This window comes from Acartia tonsa, chromosome 6 (assembly GCF_053477335.1).
Source record: "Acartia tonsa isolate MP-2025a chromosome 6, ASM5347733v1, whole genome shotgun sequence".
Classification (NCBI taxonomy): domain Eukaryota; kingdom Metazoa; phylum Arthropoda; class Copepoda; order Calanoida; family Acartiidae; genus Acartia; species Acartia tonsa.
Genome location: NC_137265.1, coordinates 21,661,843 through 21,680,605, shown reverse-complemented (window position 1 = coordinate 21,680,605; position 18,763 = coordinate 21,661,843). Strand labels below are relative to the sequence as shown.

General features: G+C 31.0%; 1 protein-coding gene across 1 annotated transcript in view; it reads right to left on the bottom strand.

The window, feature by feature from the left end:
- CalpC (calpain C) overlaps positions 1 to 18,763 on the bottom strand; it is a 93,767-nt gene that overhangs the window by 47,233 nt on the left and 27,771 nt on the right. Inside the window, exons 4-6 of the mRNA XM_080163858.1 lie at positions 16,743 to 16,809; positions 16,191 to 16,308; positions 13,088 to 13,228 (exon numbers count right to left, since the gene is read on the bottom strand). Of these exons, the coding sequence (XP_080019984.1) occupies positions 13,088 to 13,228; positions 16,191 to 16,308; positions 16,743 to 16,809 (326 nt within the window). The remainder of the gene's footprint in view (positions 1 to 13,087; positions 13,229 to 16,190; positions 16,309 to 16,742; positions 16,810 to 18,763) is intronic.

Below are 18,763 nucleotides of genomic sequence, written 5' to 3'. Positions count from 1 at the left end.
ATGAGAAAAAAGTTATTAATTAATTAAAATTTCAAATTGTGATTTTTTGATGGATTTCTTTGATGAAATGACAGGCCGGTCAATTTTTAGGCCATTTTTTGCGGTTTTTGGGCCGTCACGCCCAAACGGTTTGAGATAATCTCACGGGACCTTTTGCCCAACCTAAGTCTGGTTATTTGTGAGGTCTAGGAAAAAAAATCAGACTTACGCAAAAGATTATAATTATAATCTTTACACAGAAAAATGGCACGAGGTGAGGGTTTGAGGGGCCAAAATGAGCCGACCAGCGATTTTAGACGGCGCGCAGCGACGTCGTGCTTCATCCAATCCGGGATTTTTTTTTCTTAGACCTCACAAATAACCAGGCTTAGGTCGGGCAAATGGTCCCGTGAGATTATCTCAAACCGTTTGGGCGTGGCGGGCCGAAAACAGCAAAAAATCCCCAAAATCTCTAACAAAAAAATTTTTGGCGCGCTTCCAGTGCATTTTTAGTACTAAATATTTAATAAAATTTAAATTACCCCCCAAAAAATTTTACCCCAGGAGTAAATTTGGGGGGGGGGGGTAAACAAAATTTACCCCTGCAAACAGATTTCAGTTGGGGTAATTACCCCCCCAAGCAAATTTTACCCCCAGGGTAAAAATTTTAAGGAGGTTAAAAAAAATTTGCGGCACGCTTCGCACGCCATTTTTTCCCCCTTTGACAAGAAAAATCTTTTTAGTGAGTGTGGAAGGTCACCCCTTTTCCAAAAAAAAATTAATTTGAAATTGAAGACAAAACATTTTTTAAGAGGGTCACCCCATCCCCAGAAAAATTAAAAGTGGAAGAAAAAAATCTTTGTACCGGGGGGGTGTGGGAAGTCACCCCATTTTATGGAAGAAAATTTTTAAAATGGAAGATAAAAAATTTTAGATAAAATTTTTTTAGGGGGGTGTGAGAGGTCACCTCACCCCCCAAAAAATTCAAAAATAAAAGAAAAAAATTAAAAAATTGAAAATGGGAACCCAGTATTAGTGTCGGACTGATTATGACGTAACAAAAAAATTAGCCAATGAGAGGCCACTATGAATTTTACCATTGGTCAATAATGTCCTCTCATTGGCTAATTTTTTTTGTTACGTCATAATCAGTCCAACACTATTACTGGGTTCGAAAATGGAAGTTAATTTTTTTTTAATTTAAGGGGGTTTGGGAGGGTACTCAACCCCCAAAAAATATAAAATAAAAGAAAAGTATTTTTTAAAAAATTTAAGGTGGTGTTGGAGATCACCCACCCATAAATAAAAAATTTGAAAAATTAACAAAGGAGTTTGTCTTATAGGAACCGCTTTATATGTATAACAGAATTTGATGCCAGATAGATCATCTAGATCTTAAATATCTATTCATTGGTTGTCAAAGGTGTTTTAAAACAAGTTAGAGAAGAAAGAAAAATTACCTGCTTTCTCATACCTTTAAGAATACCTTAATTTATTTAGGTGTCCCTAACTTTTAATGTAAGCCTACCTTAAAGTTTTACTAAAAACCTTACATAAGTTTCCTAAGTAACCTTTATCAACCCCCCCCCCTTCCCCTCTCTTCTCTCCTCTACCTGCTTTCTTTCCAATTAAGTACCCTTTAGCTATACCTAACTCTTTATGTAAAGCTAGTCTAATCCCCTCCCCCTTTTCAATGCCCCTAACTCATATATCAACCCTTTTGATCCACTTCTCCAAGCCTTACTTATGAAAAATAAAGGTTACCTTAATTAATTTTAAAATGATAAGAATTAAAATTCTTTCATATGCAGACAATTTGATGTCGACTTTGTGTGGATTATTTTTAATTTTACTACAATAGAAAAAAATTATAAGGCAAGATCTTATAGAAATAAAAGCTACTCTTTGTAACAAACATATCAAATTTGATAATATGTGACTCTTTGTAGATTTTAATTTTAACATCTATATAGATGTTCATTCATTTTAACAAAAAAGTACATAGATTCAACACTTGCTTATTTCTAATATTCGATTATGTGTCATGTGTTTTACCTATATTTCACATGGTGCCTATACCAAGGTAAGAAATCACTATATAACAAGGATGACAACATCCATAAAAGCGAAGCTCTGAAATAGAAGGACAAACAAACTTTAACACTTGTAGATTGTCAGAACTTAATTAGCAGAATATTAATGCATCAGTACAAAGAATATTGTAAGTAAATTTGTTGCAAACTGCCTAAATGGATGATACTGTTTAAGGACATACTAACATTTTTGGGACTTGTTTATAGAGATGCTTTACTTATTACATTTTACCTTGTTGCATAAGAAATCAGTTTTCAAAAAAATCTGAAGAATCAGATAATTTTAATATACAAAAATTTGTTGTCAAAAAAGTTAAAAATCGACATGTTTCAAATGGACGTACGGACATTCTGGTATTGATTGTAGAGTTTCTAAATTGTACCTAACTACTACAGGAATCATCATGCAAAGTTTGGAATCAATAGGACAATTCTAACCTGTTTAAACTAACGAAAAGAGCTAACTCTCTGTGACGAACGTACGGACGGACCGACCCTGATTATAGAAAAGCTTCGATTTTAAAAAACGTTTTTTAACCTAACTTAAAAATCTAACATCTTTAAATATTAGAGGGGTTGTAGCTATCATGTATAACAAAAACAGGATGTGTGTCTGTGTGTGTGGGACTTCTTAAAAACTAATGAAGGCTATAATACTTTTTTTTAATTTTTAAGCTAAAAGAACAATTAGCTGTTTTAGATAATAACCTTTAAAAAAATATTCTACAGAGAAAGTACAAAAGTATAGTATAATGAACCAATAGATATAGTAGATCTAGATGGTAAATCGGGCCCAACTTAATAAGGAATTTCCAAAGAGTTATCTTTATCCCAAAAAAAGTTAACTATTTAAAGATGATTTCTTATATATGTTATGTTGTATGCTTTACATCATGTGAGGGAAGAAATTTTTTAACCATATGATTAACCTAAGCAAAGGCTTATCCTAAGAAAGACTATTTATAGCTGATTCATTTTGCGAATGATATGAAAGGATAATTGCTCTTTCTAACCAAATTCTGTTTACTTTCTAACCAATATATGGCAGATTGATCTTCCCCTGTATTCCTATTGGCTGAATTTGGGAGTATGTATCTATATTATACCTTTTAATAATTCTTACTTGATAATTTCTTTATTGGTGTTCCTTTATTTCTTCAAAACTTGAATGACAGCTTTAAATGACTTATTTTTGATTAAAGTATTTTTTGGCAATGCTTCGCCTATCTATTATTAAGTGTTGATTTAGGGAAAAGAACACTGAAAACTTTTTTTACTATGCTAAGAAAATTGCTAATAAAACATCACATGTTTTATTTTATTAGAGAAAGAGGGGACAATGGGCTATTTATTACTAGCTTATACCAATAACGAAATTAATTTTTTTTAAATCACAAACATGGTTTTCAGCTTTATTACATTTGTCCCCAACATTTCAAAATAACAATTTCTTATTTGTTGGAATAACAACATTTTGAAAATTTGATTGGTTGTTTCATTAAGTTGAGTGTTCAAACGTTTCAACACTCAATTTTAATTTACAGTAGGTGTATTTTTGTGTATCATCATTGGGGCTGTACATTAGTCTACTGGCTTTTGTCTTATCCCTGCTAACTTTATACCTGAGCTTGAACTTTAAATCATTTCAATGGTGCACGGGGTGGTTTAGCGCACCATTGAAATGATTTAAAGATCCAGCTCTGATTTATTTCATTTGTCCCCAACATTTTAAAATAATGTTTTCTTATTCGTTGGCTTAATAACTTTTGGGACTAGTAAAATTTGATTGGTTGTTTCATTAAGTTGATTGTTAAAACGTTTCAACCATAAATTTTTATTTACAGTAGGGGTATTTTTGTGTATCATCATTGGGGTTGCACATCAATTTATTGGCTTTTGTCTTATCCCTTTGGATGCCTGTTTTTTTAACCTTTCTTTGTGAATCTAATAACTTTTAAGTTTGAGGGGTAGCTGCTATTTTAAATAACAAAAATAGGATGTTTGTCTGTGAGCTGGGACGTCCAAATGGGGGGGAGGGGATGTAAACCCCCCCTCCCCACCTTCCCCCCAATAAATTTAGGTGTTTTTAAATATGGCTACGGCATATAACTAGGAGTTGAAAAAAACCTTTTGAACTCTACTCTAAGGTTTTTTGAAAAGATTTTTTAATTCCGACCATAAACAAAAAAGTTAGCATTTTGGGAGTTTGTGACCCACCTCCCATTTTTTGTGGGGGGGGGGGGGTGGAAAATATTCCTCCCAAAAAGTTGTATTTTGTCCTAAAATTTAAAAAAAAAAAATTTTTAAGCTAAAAGAACAATTAATTTGCTGTTTTTAAAAATAACCAATTAAATTCTATTTGTTTGGCTTTAAGATTGCTTTTTTTTATGTAAAGTTGTACTTGTCATGAAAACCGTACATTAATTTGTAAGTACTTCTTGTCAATCCCCCTTCCCCTCTCCTAACATTTCTTCTTTTTGAATTTTTACCTGCTTTCTCTCCATTTAAGAACACTTTAAGTATACCTATTTCTTTATGTAAGCCTTCCTTAAAGTTATACTTACATTAATTTCTAAGTAACCCTTGTCTACCCCCCTTCCTTTCTTTATTGTCTACCTGCTTTCTCTCCAATTAAGAACCCTTTTAGTATACCCTATCTTTTTATGTAAGCCTCTCCTAGCGTTTCTTCATTTTGAATTTTTTTGGTTAAATAATGAAGTTAATTTAGAAAGTTTATGCTGAAGTTTTTTATGCATGGAAACTTTAGGCAGCTTTGAGAACCTGTTTTCCTTGAATTTTTGAAATTTTGAAAATTGTGTATTGCAGTTAAGAAATTTTGTTTTGGCTTATTTATAAAAACGTTTCCTAGTTTTATATGTATGGCTAAGCTTAACTAAAGTGTATGTAGCCTTTCTCAATGTAAAATTTAGGTAAGCCTTATAAAGTAAATTAAAATTAAAATAAAAATCATAAAATTAATGCTTTATGGACCAAAGATTTTTCAAGTTTACTAAAGTAAAAAAAAATGATTTAAGAAAGATCATGAATTAATAGTATTATACTCATTGTAATAAGTTTTTTTATATGTCTCTTTGTAAAATTTAATCTTAATAATCTTTTTTGTTGTTTATACATTTTAACCAAAAAGGTTTTTTAAATGTTTAGCATCTGCCCATTTGATTATAATTCATGATTCGGACCATGCTAAGCAAATTGCGAATAAAAAAAAATATCCTTTACAAAATATTTTGAAGCAATTCTTATAAATCTACTATCTTTAGAGGGGTTTATGTATCTTTAGAGCCGAAAGATAGAATGTATGTCTGTGTGTGTCTGGTCTAAGAACTGCGCATGAAAACAGTTTGTTTTATTTTAAAAAGTTTTTTTAAAGCAAGAATAACAGTTTCCTTTTTTTACAAATATAACAAATATAAGAAGCTTCCATGAAAAGAAACCGATTTATTCCAGAAGCTAGCGAGATATTTTAGACACCCTTTATTATATCTCTTTTTAATGGCCCTTGAATTTTTTACACTTTACTTTATTTTTAAATTTTGGCGTATATTAAGGAACATCTATGAACATATCTTTCATTTGTAAGTAGAGGAAATCAGGGATCTAAAGGGATAAGACAATAGTAGATAGATTGATATTCCGTCCAAATTGAATTTGGGGATGCCTAGGCAAAATTTTTGCATTTTAATTTTTACACCCCTCCCCCCCCAACATAAAAAAGCTTGGACGTCATTTTCGTGTACAATTAGTTATTGAAACGGTTGGATATTAAGATTAATAAACATACCACTTAAAATTTTGAAAAAAGTCCCAACAGTTATTAAGCTATTGAATAAGAAAACGTTATAATAAAACTTTGGGGACTAATGTAATATTTTAGAAAGCCCAATGACCCCTCCCTTCCTGGATTGAATGAGAATGTGTACTTGCTTTCTACCTGACTTAACTAGATAAGATACCTTTTATATTTCAAGTATACCTAAGTAATTTTATGTAACCCTAATTAAATAATTAAGAAATGAAATTAAAAAAAATATGAAAGACAAGTCTTAATTAGAGCAAAGTTTTTTTTGTCTACATAAATAGAAAAAAAAGAAATATTATAGATAACTAAAAGTGTACTCATTGTAATAAATTTTGAATTATGCCTCTTTAAATGTAGAATGAAATGATCACATATATTTTGTTGTTCATTCGTTTTAACGAAAAAAATAATTTGCAAATGTTTAGGACACCTGCCCATTTCCAATATTTGAATACAATTTGTGTTTTTTATATATATTGGGGGAGGTTAATTTACCATATTTTCTATTAAAAAAATCACCCTATAAGTAACCATTCTTTATAATTAGAAAAATCAAAAATATCTTTAAAGAGGCCTTAGATGGTTACTTGCTATTATTTATAACACAGATAGGATGTATGTGGCGGAATTTACAAGGAACCGTGCTCAAAAACTTAAAAAAGATAGGAATATTTTTCCAAAATTTTAGTTAGAAAAACAATTGGCTGTTTTAAGACATAACCCAAAAGGTACTCGTATATCATCAAACCTGCTTTTTCTTGACATAGCTTAATGTAACTAAGAACAAAATAGGAACCCCTAGTAAACTTTAAAAGGTACCTTAAACCTTTCCTAAGTCTTACTTGACATTACTACATTTAGGAATACTTAACAATAACTAAGAAACTCCAAAGGTATACTTAACTAAAAGCTTACATAAGCCTGACATAAGAAAATACCATTAGGGACACTTATTTTCGTTTGTGATTCTCACTAATATGAATGTATTAATTTTGATCAGTATTTTATATTTAACCCGTCTACTTAGCATATTATTTTAATTTGTATACATTAATTTTAAAATTTGATAGATTAATAGAATAGAATAAAATATAATAGATAATTTATAAAATTAGATAGAATCATCATAAGGATTTGAAACTTAAAACAAATTGATTTATTAATCTAAAAGTGCTTTTAATCCATTACATAAGGGTTATAACCAGGACAAAACAATGGCCGAAAAATTTATGTACATTCCCAATAATGATTCAAATAATCACCCCTACTGTAATTTTAAATTAGTAGTTGGATCGATTGCAAGCTCAACTGATTGAACCAACCGATCAAAATTTTAAAAAAAAAGTCCCGGTTGATAAGCAAACAAATAAGAAAACATTATTATAAAACTTTGGGGACTAGTTTAATAAACAATCCAATGTCCCCTACCTAACTCATTTTAATATTTATAAAAGTTGTTTGTCAAGATTTTTAATGTTTTTATTTTATGGATTTTGTGATACTTGTTTTTACCACGCGACAACATAAGTAAGAATACAGTTAGCGCCTTTCAGTTACAGTCAAGCTTATCATAGTTATACTCATATACTAGATAGAGAATAGTTTATCACATCGTATTATGGATATTAAATGAAAGTTTAAGATTAAACCAATTTTGTAAGCCCCTAGGGGAAGAAGGCCCAGGATAACAAAACTAATATTAATTTAATGATTTTTATTTAAATAAAAATGGAAAATTGTCAGCATCTGCATGCGATGTATTCCAAGGGGGTATAAAAATTGCTTAAAACCATCCCAAGAATTAAATCTGAAAATGAAATAGCCTAAAACCATCACGGGACCTAGGTGAAGTTTACCTAAAGTAGAGAGCCTAATCAATTCAATGGTTATTAAGATCTTAATCTTCAGACATAAAAAACCTGCCTGAAGGATTCTAAGATTGTAACATAAATTTCGACGCCTTATTTAAAATGGAACCTTTAAAAAAATCGATTTCCCCTCTTAATTAGATAAACACAAAATTACAATAAGATCCTTTATTTATGTTTTTTTCTCTCTCGCATTTTCATGTGACTTTCATAGTCTTAACCTCGTTATGCATTCAATAACATCAAAGTTAACTTTTAGTTTTAGGGTTCCATGGTGTTTCTTTAGATATAGCCAAAATTCATCATTTAAAGTAAAGAGTTTTTTTGTTTGTCTGTCATAATATCATTTAACCGATAGAGTCCTCCATTTAGGGAAGCTTTAAATGGGTCCTGGGATAGTTGTTTTTAAAATGAATTTAAGACTGTGAGTGGTGATGGCTATTTTCTTACCCTTCACTCATTTGAATAAAAAAAAGATAATCAAAAACATAAAGTTGGGGGGAATAAAAACCCTTCAAAGTGGCTTTAAACTTTTCCAGGAATAATATTAGGCTTCTATGTACAAAAGTAGCATATAGTTAAAAGTTACTTTGCTAAAAAAATGGATGCTAAAGTTTATTATTAGAAATAATATGGGATAACCTAAACAATGGTAACAAAAGATTAGCTTAGTCTAATCAATCTTACAGTTTTATAAGCGGGGCTATGTAAAGAATATGTATTGATAGATTTTAACACTTACTTTCATTTTTTATACAGTTTGTACACTAATATTATGATCTTAAAAGCGGGGCTATGTAAAGAATATGTATTGATGGATGTTAACACTTACTTTCATTTTTTATACAGTTTGTACACTAATATTATGATCTTATAAGCGGGGCTATGTAAAGAATATGTATTGATGGATGTTAACACTTACTTTCATTTTTTGTACAGTTTGTACACTAATATTATGATTTTATAAGCGGGGCTATGTAAAGAATATGTATTGGTGGATGTTATCTCATACTTTCATTATTTATACAGTCTGTAAACTGTACATGAATTTTTTTTAAATATGTTTTTAAGGATATTAACACTTTGTGTGAAGCCAAAGATCTCGTATAATGCCAGTCTGAATAGGTTGAAATTTTTATGGAAACTTAATAAATGTATTAAGATAGTTAAATAATATTTTCTGACCTCCCTCTCTTTCCAGGGAGTAAGGGAGGGGACAATGGATCGAATATTCAATTTTTAAGGAGTCTCAGACTTTGGGTACTGGCTTAAAGGGAATGTGCACGAATACAGCAGATTCTTACTGATTTTGGGGACTTGCGCATCAATGCCCCGCTAACTAGCTAAGCTAGTTTTGAATATGCAGACAGAAAAGTTTGTTATTTATCACTGGTTTTAACAAATATTTTTTCCCAAAAAATGTCTTTTCATGTATAGAAACTCTACTGTGATATTTATGTATTTATGTATTGTATGTCAGTTATAAATATATCAGAAGGGTTAAGGTAGTTCTAAACAAGATTTTTCTAGTGATTAATTACAGAATGTTTACTACATTGTGATGTGTTGATAATTTAATTTTCAAGTAAATGATTTTTTTCTTAGAACTAATTTTGTTTTAAATTAGGTTACCATGATCCCTTTACAATTTTGGTAAAATTTTCTTGATAAATCTGGTTTTCATTGCTTTTCAGCGAACCCTCTTAAATTGAATTAATTGCCCATTGTCCCCTCCCTTACTCCCTGCTCTCTTTCCCATTAATGCTAAGGACGAAGCAAATAGTAATAAGCCAAGCCATCGTCTTTTTAATCCGTTGCATATGCTTTATGAATATCAATAGATTTATTATTACTTGGATCTTACAGAAGATTCCATGTTCTCTAATAAAGTGAAAATCGCAGCGGGTTGAGGTAACAATACCCCTTTTACCCTATCCCCTCTCCTCCTTCTGGATGAAAGAACGGACCAATAAATGAAGGCCGTATTATCAACTTAAATTGACGATAATTTTCACCTGAATATACTATATCCATTACTTTATGTATAGCTTACAGGTGTAACTCAATACAAAACACACATACACTCTTGTCACACACCCACCCCCCACACACACACATACACTCTTGTCACACCCCACCCACACACACACACATACACTCTTGTCACACACCCACCCACACACACACACATACACTCTTGTCACACACCCACACACAGACTTTATATTTTATAAGGAAATATTCAAATATAAATATTTATATTTGGTATCGCGCATAAGTCTGTGCATAAGAGTTGGTAGCGAGGCTACTACAAAACTAACTTTGTTTGTACGTCTCTCTCTCTCTGATGGGGATATGTGTCTCAACAATAATATTAAGCATCTTCTCTACAATTGTGATGTCGATTTGAGGGTAATATCATGAAAAATAACAGTTTTCTAAGGAGAGAAATTTATTCGGCTATTATTAGAGATAGATGCCCAAGAATTTAGTACATTATGCTTAGAAAAAGTATCTACTCGGTAACTAATTTTATCAATTTGGATTTTATTTAAAACAGTGTTTATTTGTATTTTTAAGCTTCGCTTTTAATAAACAAAAATTTTCCTTGTTGTATATTATAACCAAAAACTCTCAGATGTAACGGTATGTTCATTATTTGAGCTTCTTGAATGCAAATTAAAACTAATTGGCACAATTGTTTAATTGTTTCAAATGAACCAACTCCCCCCTCCCCCTTATGATTTAGGGTGCAAATTTTGGGTGGCTTTTTGTGTTTATGCGTTGTTTGTAGTTTTAATAAAAAGATTATCATATACTTGTTGTTCAAAAATGTACACTAAAAGTCATTGGTATTATATTAATACCATTTTTTATAATACTAGCGGCTTCGCCCCTAGCCTCTAGTGACTTTGCCCCAAGAGGTTTGATCAAACCAATTTTTCGTATTTTAGATTTAAAGGAAATTTTTTCAAAAATTTGGTGGGGGGAGAAATTTTTTTTATTTTGGGGGGGGGGTAGTCAATCCCACTATTTTAATTTTTTTTTTTGGGGGGGGAGGATTTATATTTCTTGGGGGGTTGGGGGTGTCCCACCCCCCAAGAAAATAGTTATAAACCTTCCCGGGACCTATGAGAAGCTACCCTGTAAAGGAGAACCCGATCGGTTCAGCGGTTAGCGAGATCCTTCGCTACAATCAAACAGACAGACATCGTTCTTCTTTGTATTATAGATACAATACTACCGGTTCGCCAATAAATACTTCTAGGGATATTCTAGGAGTGGGGGAGAAATTAACCCCCACATTTTCAATTCTCGCTTTGAAAAGAATTTGTTTTATTTTAAGGGCTTTTTCTGAGGGCGATTTCTCTTGGTAGGGTTGTGATAATCCCCCAAAAATATGTAGTTGTAAACCTTCCCAGGACCTATAAGTAGCTACATTGTAAAGGAAAAGCATATCTGTTCAGCGTTAAGCGAGATCCTTCTGTAGAGACAGACACACATCCTGTTACTTTTATGCATACTTAGTGGATGCGCCTCTAGCATCTAAAAGGGAAGAGAAGAAAAATATCTTAAAACCAATTAAAGCCTTAAATCTAAAATACAAATTAGCCTAAAAACCATACCAGGACGTATGTGAAGCTTCCCTAAAAAAACTTACTAATTTATATTATAGGAGGATAAGGATAAAATTTAAACTAAAAATATTAGCTTATATTTTGTCTGATAAAATTTTTTAAAGTTTTTGTATAACCACCAGACCTGTGTTTGCATACTTTGTAGGTAGCATCAAAAACACCGCAAAACTTGTGAAAACAACAAGATCTTTGTTTCATAAATTAATCAGTAATTCTTTCAGTTAGGTAAATGTATATAAATTAGTGATTTTTGGCAAAAAAAATTTACATTTTCCCAAATGATTTCTATGTTTATTTGAAAATTTATTTTATTTATGGGTGATTTTAAAAAAAAATTTGATCATATGGATGTAATCTATTCAATCATTCAATCTATATTCTATGCTTTAAAAATGTTTATATATAGCAAAAAATATAAAGGTTGATAACAATGGCGTGCACAGCAATTAACCAGTTGGTGAAAAAGGGGTAGCTAAGCCTTCATAATTACAAATTACAGGCGAGTGTAATGTTAGAACTCCATAAACCCCACTGGTTGATAAATTGTATTTTTTTCAAGAAAAAAATTGCATAACTTCTAAATGTATGAATTATGTTAAACATCCATTTCTTAGAAGTTAATAACTGATTATCCTTTTTTTTCAAAATTATTAATTAATTTGTGAAAAGTTAATCTAATTAATTTTAATTATCTTAGGAGGGATTATAACCTTTTTTTCAAGAACTATACTAGTAAGTAATATGTTGAACATTATAAAAGTGACTTTATGTAAGAGGTATTATAGTTAATTATTCCATCGTATTATACACACCTTTCCGCGGATATAAAAATAAAAAAAATATAAGATAAAAACCAGTTGTGTTAGCTGAAGGCCCTGGCTTACATAATTATTATTTTTATTTTAATATTCGTTGAAAATTGACACTGTTTTACTACAATGGTCATCAATCAGTTTCAGAGACATACTTTAAAAGATGTACAAAAACATTGTGCTAGGTTTTGTTCTTTAATCTTTTTGGCAAGATTATGTTCTAAGAAATTAATTATAAATTAGGAATGCAGGTCGTAGAAACTGTTCCAACTTTTTACAAAGATTTTATCAGCAAATCATATTGCATTACAAGTGGGTGGCGAATATTTTCGCACAAAAATCTCTTTAGATAATTAAAAAACTTATACATTAAAATGGATCTTAAAATCTTCACAGACAAATATAGTATAAGATTTAATTCATCTGCAGAAATCTAAAGGGATAAGATAAAATGATAAAATGAGAATAAAAGATTAACATTTTTGGTTAAAACTAATCAGAAATCAAGTACCCAAAGTTTTTTAGCTAACAAATTTAATAACGTAATAATAAAAATTTGAGTACCAGTGTAATTTCCAGTGTCCAATGTCCCCTACTTGGAAATACTTTCGGTATTAAAATAATTGGTGTTTGAAATTTTGACAACTTATTATGTAATATCTATGGTGGAATTGATAATACACCAGTAGAAAAATATCAACATTTTTAATCAAAAATTCTTATCGATTTAATTCTACCTGACATCAAACAAGTAATTTTTTCGCGAGTAAAATATATCACTATTTTGCCTTTTTTCCTTTCCCCATCCCCCCTCCAAAAAATCTTGCACATCTATATCTAGCTATAGGTATACCTAAAAATGAATGGCATTACTTACTTTGCATATGCTTTCTCCAGTAGGGGTGCCCAGAATGAGTTGAGCCGCTGGGAGCTGGCGAATACGAGTCTGTTGGCGACCGTGGGCAGACGGTCATCCACCACTACTTCGCGCCACACCCCAGACCACCAGATTCGAAACCTGCACAAATATATTAGGTTAGGTTAACATGGCTCTAAGGGGGTAAGGCAATGGCAGATAAATTAATGTACATACCCAATGTAGATACACAAAATTACCTCTTATGTACATTACAATTAGTGGTTAAAATGTTTGAACACTCAACTCAATGATCCAATTAATAAGAATTCACCAAAAGTCCCCAAAGTTGTTGAGCCAACAAATAGGAAAACGTTATTATTAAACTTTGGGGACTAGTGTAATAAACCGGACAATGTCCCCTCCCTCCCTGTTAGGTTAAGTAAAAGCTTATAGTGTGCTATGCAAAGTAGAAAATTATAACACTAATTTTGAAACCGACAAATATTCAACATTTGTTGATATTGGATATAGGGATGTAGATGGGATAAAGAAATACTTACAACAGGAAAACGATTTGAAAAGAAATCTGAACATACGGTCATACACATTTATATAGTAGCAGGGCTTTCATAAAGATATGTAGATAGTGTTGAAAAATAAGTTAAACAATAAACTATTCTAAATAAAAAAGTAATTGGCTGTCGTCTCTGCCCACCTTTCCAAATATTTTATAAACTTATGAATTCATAATATTTCAAAACCTATAGTTTTGCAGGTGTTAGGCTATTTTTCCAGTGGGGAAAAACACTAATTTTACAAGAAATATTAGAATAAGTATCCCTCTCAAAAAATTAAAATCAACATATCCCTGTGTTCCCTGTAAGTTTGGAATGTAGTGTAAGACACACCCTTGGAAGGATAATGCTCCCAATCAAATCCAGGGATTCAGGGAGTAGACAATTGACTATAAATCAATCTTTCACCCATTACTTATGTGTAGAATTCAACTTTTGGTAACTAGTATTTTTGGAGAGGAAAGGGTTGTAGATTATTTATATATTCCTGAATTTAATAATACCCTGAAAGGATAATGCATTCAATCATATCAATGAAAATAATATTTGCATTTTCGATCGGTGTGCCTTCAACTCCGCGAATTTCTTAACGTGTTAAGGAAAATTAAAATTAAGATAACGATAAATCAATGGGCATGCAGCAGTCAAATGTCCTCTCACTAATAATATGTGGTGCTGATAATCCTAATTGAATACACACTTTTGTGCTTATAAATATATAGATGATATTTCGTTATTTAGAGCGTGTTTAAATATAACCAAACCTAACCTAAACAAAGAAAAAAAACTACCCTCATTATTTAATTTATTTCTAGAACAATAATACTATTATTATATTTGACATCTAATCTTCGATATAATGAAACAACCTTAAACTTATCGATTTACAGATCTGCAATTTTATTTTCTATTCTTGTTTTTTTGTAAGTAGGTTATATTTTCTTATTTGAAACGAATTTGAAGTATTTCCAAAAATTATATTTCCAATTTCTAATTCAAATCTAAAACAACATAATTTCTTCCAAATGAATTGTATACATTTCGTGGTTAAAAGAAGGGACTTTTGGTTTGGTTTGCAATATAAACAAGGATAACAAAATATATAACATATAAGTTGCGAAGCAAAATAAAATGATGGGAATGAACGGACAATGTGAGTTATAGAACAGGTGACAATACGAAAACTATTTTAAAAATTGTCGAGAAAAATTGATTTGATGCTCTCAAGAGAATTATAGACATACAGTCGAACCATGTAAGATGATAAGTAAAATCTTTTAAAATATTGGCATTATATCTTAAATACCGGCCGAGATAAATCACATTTTAATATAGAAATATAATTTCACAAAGAGCATTACACAAAGGCATACGGACAACGTTAGTTATGTAGAAAACACGTTTCTCGAAAAGCGTTACATACAGAATGTTTATAATTATAAAGTAGCTTCGCTAAAAAACAAGGATGGCAACATCCATAAAAGCGAAGCACTGAAACGGAAGGACAAACGGACATTAACAATTGTATAGTGTCTAAACTGAATCATCAGAATATAAAAGTATAAGAGTCGAAGCAAAATTGTAAGTAAATTTGTTGAAAAACTGCTTGATACAGGATAATGTTTATGGACATACTTACGTTTTAAGGGCTTGATTATAGAGTTCCTTCGCTTATAATATTGATCTTTGTTGTCCCGGGAATCAATATACCAAAAATCAGATCAAACGGATAATTAGATCACATAAAAATTTGTTGTTAAAAAAGTAGAAAAATCAACATGTTTAAAATGGACATACGGACATTCTGGTTATGATTATAGAGTTGCTACGCTTTCTAAATCGTACCTAACTACAACAGGAATCATCATGCAAAGTTTGAAATCGATAGGACAATTCTAACATGCCTAAATTAACGAATAAAAGCTATCTATCTATCTATTATAGAAAAGCTTCGCTTTTAAAAAGAAAGAGAGAGAGAGAGAATGAGCCTAATAGGGAGAATAAATTATATCTATTTAATTTGGCCCTATTTATTTTTCAATCAAAGGACCTCGACCCTCACAATGTCAATGGAAATTGGACAATTTTAGATCATTTTACTGGTTGAATTTCGTCAAACCACTTCCTTTTGTAAATTATAATTATGTTGATGTTATTTTTGGTTGTTGCAGTAGCCACAAACCAACTTTGTAATTGTCATAACTTTGGGATAATATTGACTGATAGAGATAAAAGACTTCTTTTCCAGAATGGCTTCGAAACCGATTAATGTCCGCTGGATTAGAACCGGTTCTTAGCCATACTGAAAAATCATTTAGCGTCGTAGACAATTTTCCAATTACAAAAGGTTTGTGATTGTAAAGCAGTGAAAGTTTTAGGCACATGGCATATCAACAGCACTCTTAAAATTGAAATTTGGATGGCCTTCCCCTTTTTTATCCTCAAATATTTCCACAATCTCCTGGTGAATCTTTGTACATACCACTGGATGGTAAATTTGCAATAATTTGCAATCTTTTATAAAGTTTAAATATGAAAATTGTTACCTAAAAGCGCCACAATATTCATCCTGAACCTGGAAGCCCTGGTCAGCAGGTACAGCCCTGTACAGGAGTCCCTTGCTCTTGTACAGGCAGCGGAGACACTGTACAAACCAACTTCCACCTTAAAATACAAGTTGAGTTTGGTTAGTTGGTAGAAAAATCCATAAGTAGCGAAGCACAAAAAAATAAGGATAATTAACGATGTCCGTTAAGGAGCAGATGTTCAGCGATTATAAATAAAAAATATCTTTCTAAATTCTTTCATATGTTTAATGACAGATAACCAATAAATTTATGTAAATCTCCAATGATGATACACAAAATTACTCCTTTTGCAATTACAATTAGTGTTTAAATCGTTTGGACACTAAACTTAATGAATCAATCAATCTTAATTCAGTAAAAGTACCCAAGGTTGTTAAGCCAACAAAAAAAACTAATTTTAAAGCTTTGAAGACTAGTGTTATAAACAGTCTAATGTCACTTCCCCCCCTCCCCCCCCCCCCCCCGAGTTTATAAATGTTCATAAATCAGCAAAGTTACTCTATAACTTACCTAATTTTCCCGGAGCAGCATCAAAAGGTTGTGTGTCTGATATAAACTCCGGATTGATCACTAAATCCTGAAATAAAAAAATATGTTAAAATCACAATTTAAAGTTCAGTAAAATACATATTTTTCTAGTGACTTTGCTCCTAGCCTCTAGAATATTCGGGTATAGTCCTTTTCACGACATCCCTCCATAAGGAGCGATTCTTCGTATTTTTCACAGTAGCTTTTCTCCTATTTCTAGCCCCTGCGGGGGGCTCTAACCCTGCGGGGCCAATTACCTAACCCTGTGCGGCAATCACCTAACACAATATAACCTAACCTAACCTAAAATAAACTATAAAAAGCCATTTGAAAAATACGAAGAATCGCTCCTTATGGAGGGATGTCGTGAAAAGGACTATACCCGAATATTCACCCTCAAAGCAGGTTGACCCCAAAATTGAAATATTTTTAGCTACTTCTTTTTGGAGGGAGTGGAGGAATTTTCTAAATTCCAAGAATAGTTATTTCTCGCATCGTATAATAAACAGCTTTCCACGGATATAGAATGTACAATTATATAATTAATGCACCTCGGGGCTAACCAAACTCGTATTAATATTATGATTGTACATTTTTATATTCATAGAAAGCTAGATATAATAAGATGCTAGACATAGTTTTTTCGTATGAATGAGAACCGGTTCCTATCCACCGGATTTGAATGAATACGGGAAAATATCCTTAAACCACGGTAGGAACGTTAGGTAAAAAGCTAATCCTAATGAGTCCATCATTTAGAAAGATATTAGGCTCTAAGAGATAGACCTCGTATTGCTGAGCTGTGTTGATTTACAATCATAAGTTTCTAAAATACTTCACTTGGCAAGAAAAAATATACCAATGTTTGTATATTATATAAAAGCTATATTTGATTGTCAAATAAGTTAATTATAAGAATTGTAGTAAATCTTACATTTTAAATTATCAATTAAATAAAATTTTATCAAAAAATCAATAAAGCATTAAAAAACGTAACTCTTCTAGTTAATACTGGTTTAATTTTAAAAAAATTAGGATTTATTAAACTTTATTAAGAAGTACTGTTCATATTTAATACTTAATTTACTTCTTAACTATAATTATACATCTTAGAACAACACCAATTGCTCTATGCCTGTGTTTTTTGTTTGGTAACTATCTGCCCTTATTATACAAACATTTAGGCAGTGGAAACATTAACATTTTTACAAGCACTAGCTATTTCTAGCGATGTCCGTTTTTAGATTTTGATGGTTTTTTAAATCTTCCAACAAAAAAATCTTCGAATTTACTTTAAAAATCTTTGAGTTAAGTTAATATATCAAAAACATTGAGATAATGTTTCCAATACTAACAAAAAACATTAATAATGTTAATTACAAGTGTAAAACATCGCAGCAACGTGCGTATATGTCCCAAACAAAATGTTTTAGATTTTTAAGTTTAATTTTTGGAATGACATAATATTTAAATTTCCGATGAAAATCCGATGAAAATCATGTACTTTTAATGTATACGACGCTTATAAAAATTAAAAATAAATTTAAGATGTGTTAGGTTTATTTTTAATCATCATAATTAAAATAAAGGAAGTAAAGAAAAAGCATACCTCATAAACAAGATATTATATTAGTGTTCAAAACTCACATCTCATCGTATCAAAGACAGATTTCCGAGAATATTAAAATAAAAAAATATAAGATTAAAACCGGGCCTGAAGTCCCGAGCTAACAAAACTTGTATTAATTTTATGTTTTTTTTATGGAAGATTTGCTGTAATACGATGATATACATGATTTTTCCGCATGGCTGATAACCGGTTCTAATACAGCGGATATTAATCGGTTTCATAGCCACACTGGAAACAAATTTACTAATATGCCAGATAACATAAAGTACGAAAGATTAATCTTTCATTATTGGTCATAGATTTTAGATTTTTGCAATGGTTATAAAATTCGAGGGACTATTTATTTCTTTTAAATTGTCCTATCCCTACAACC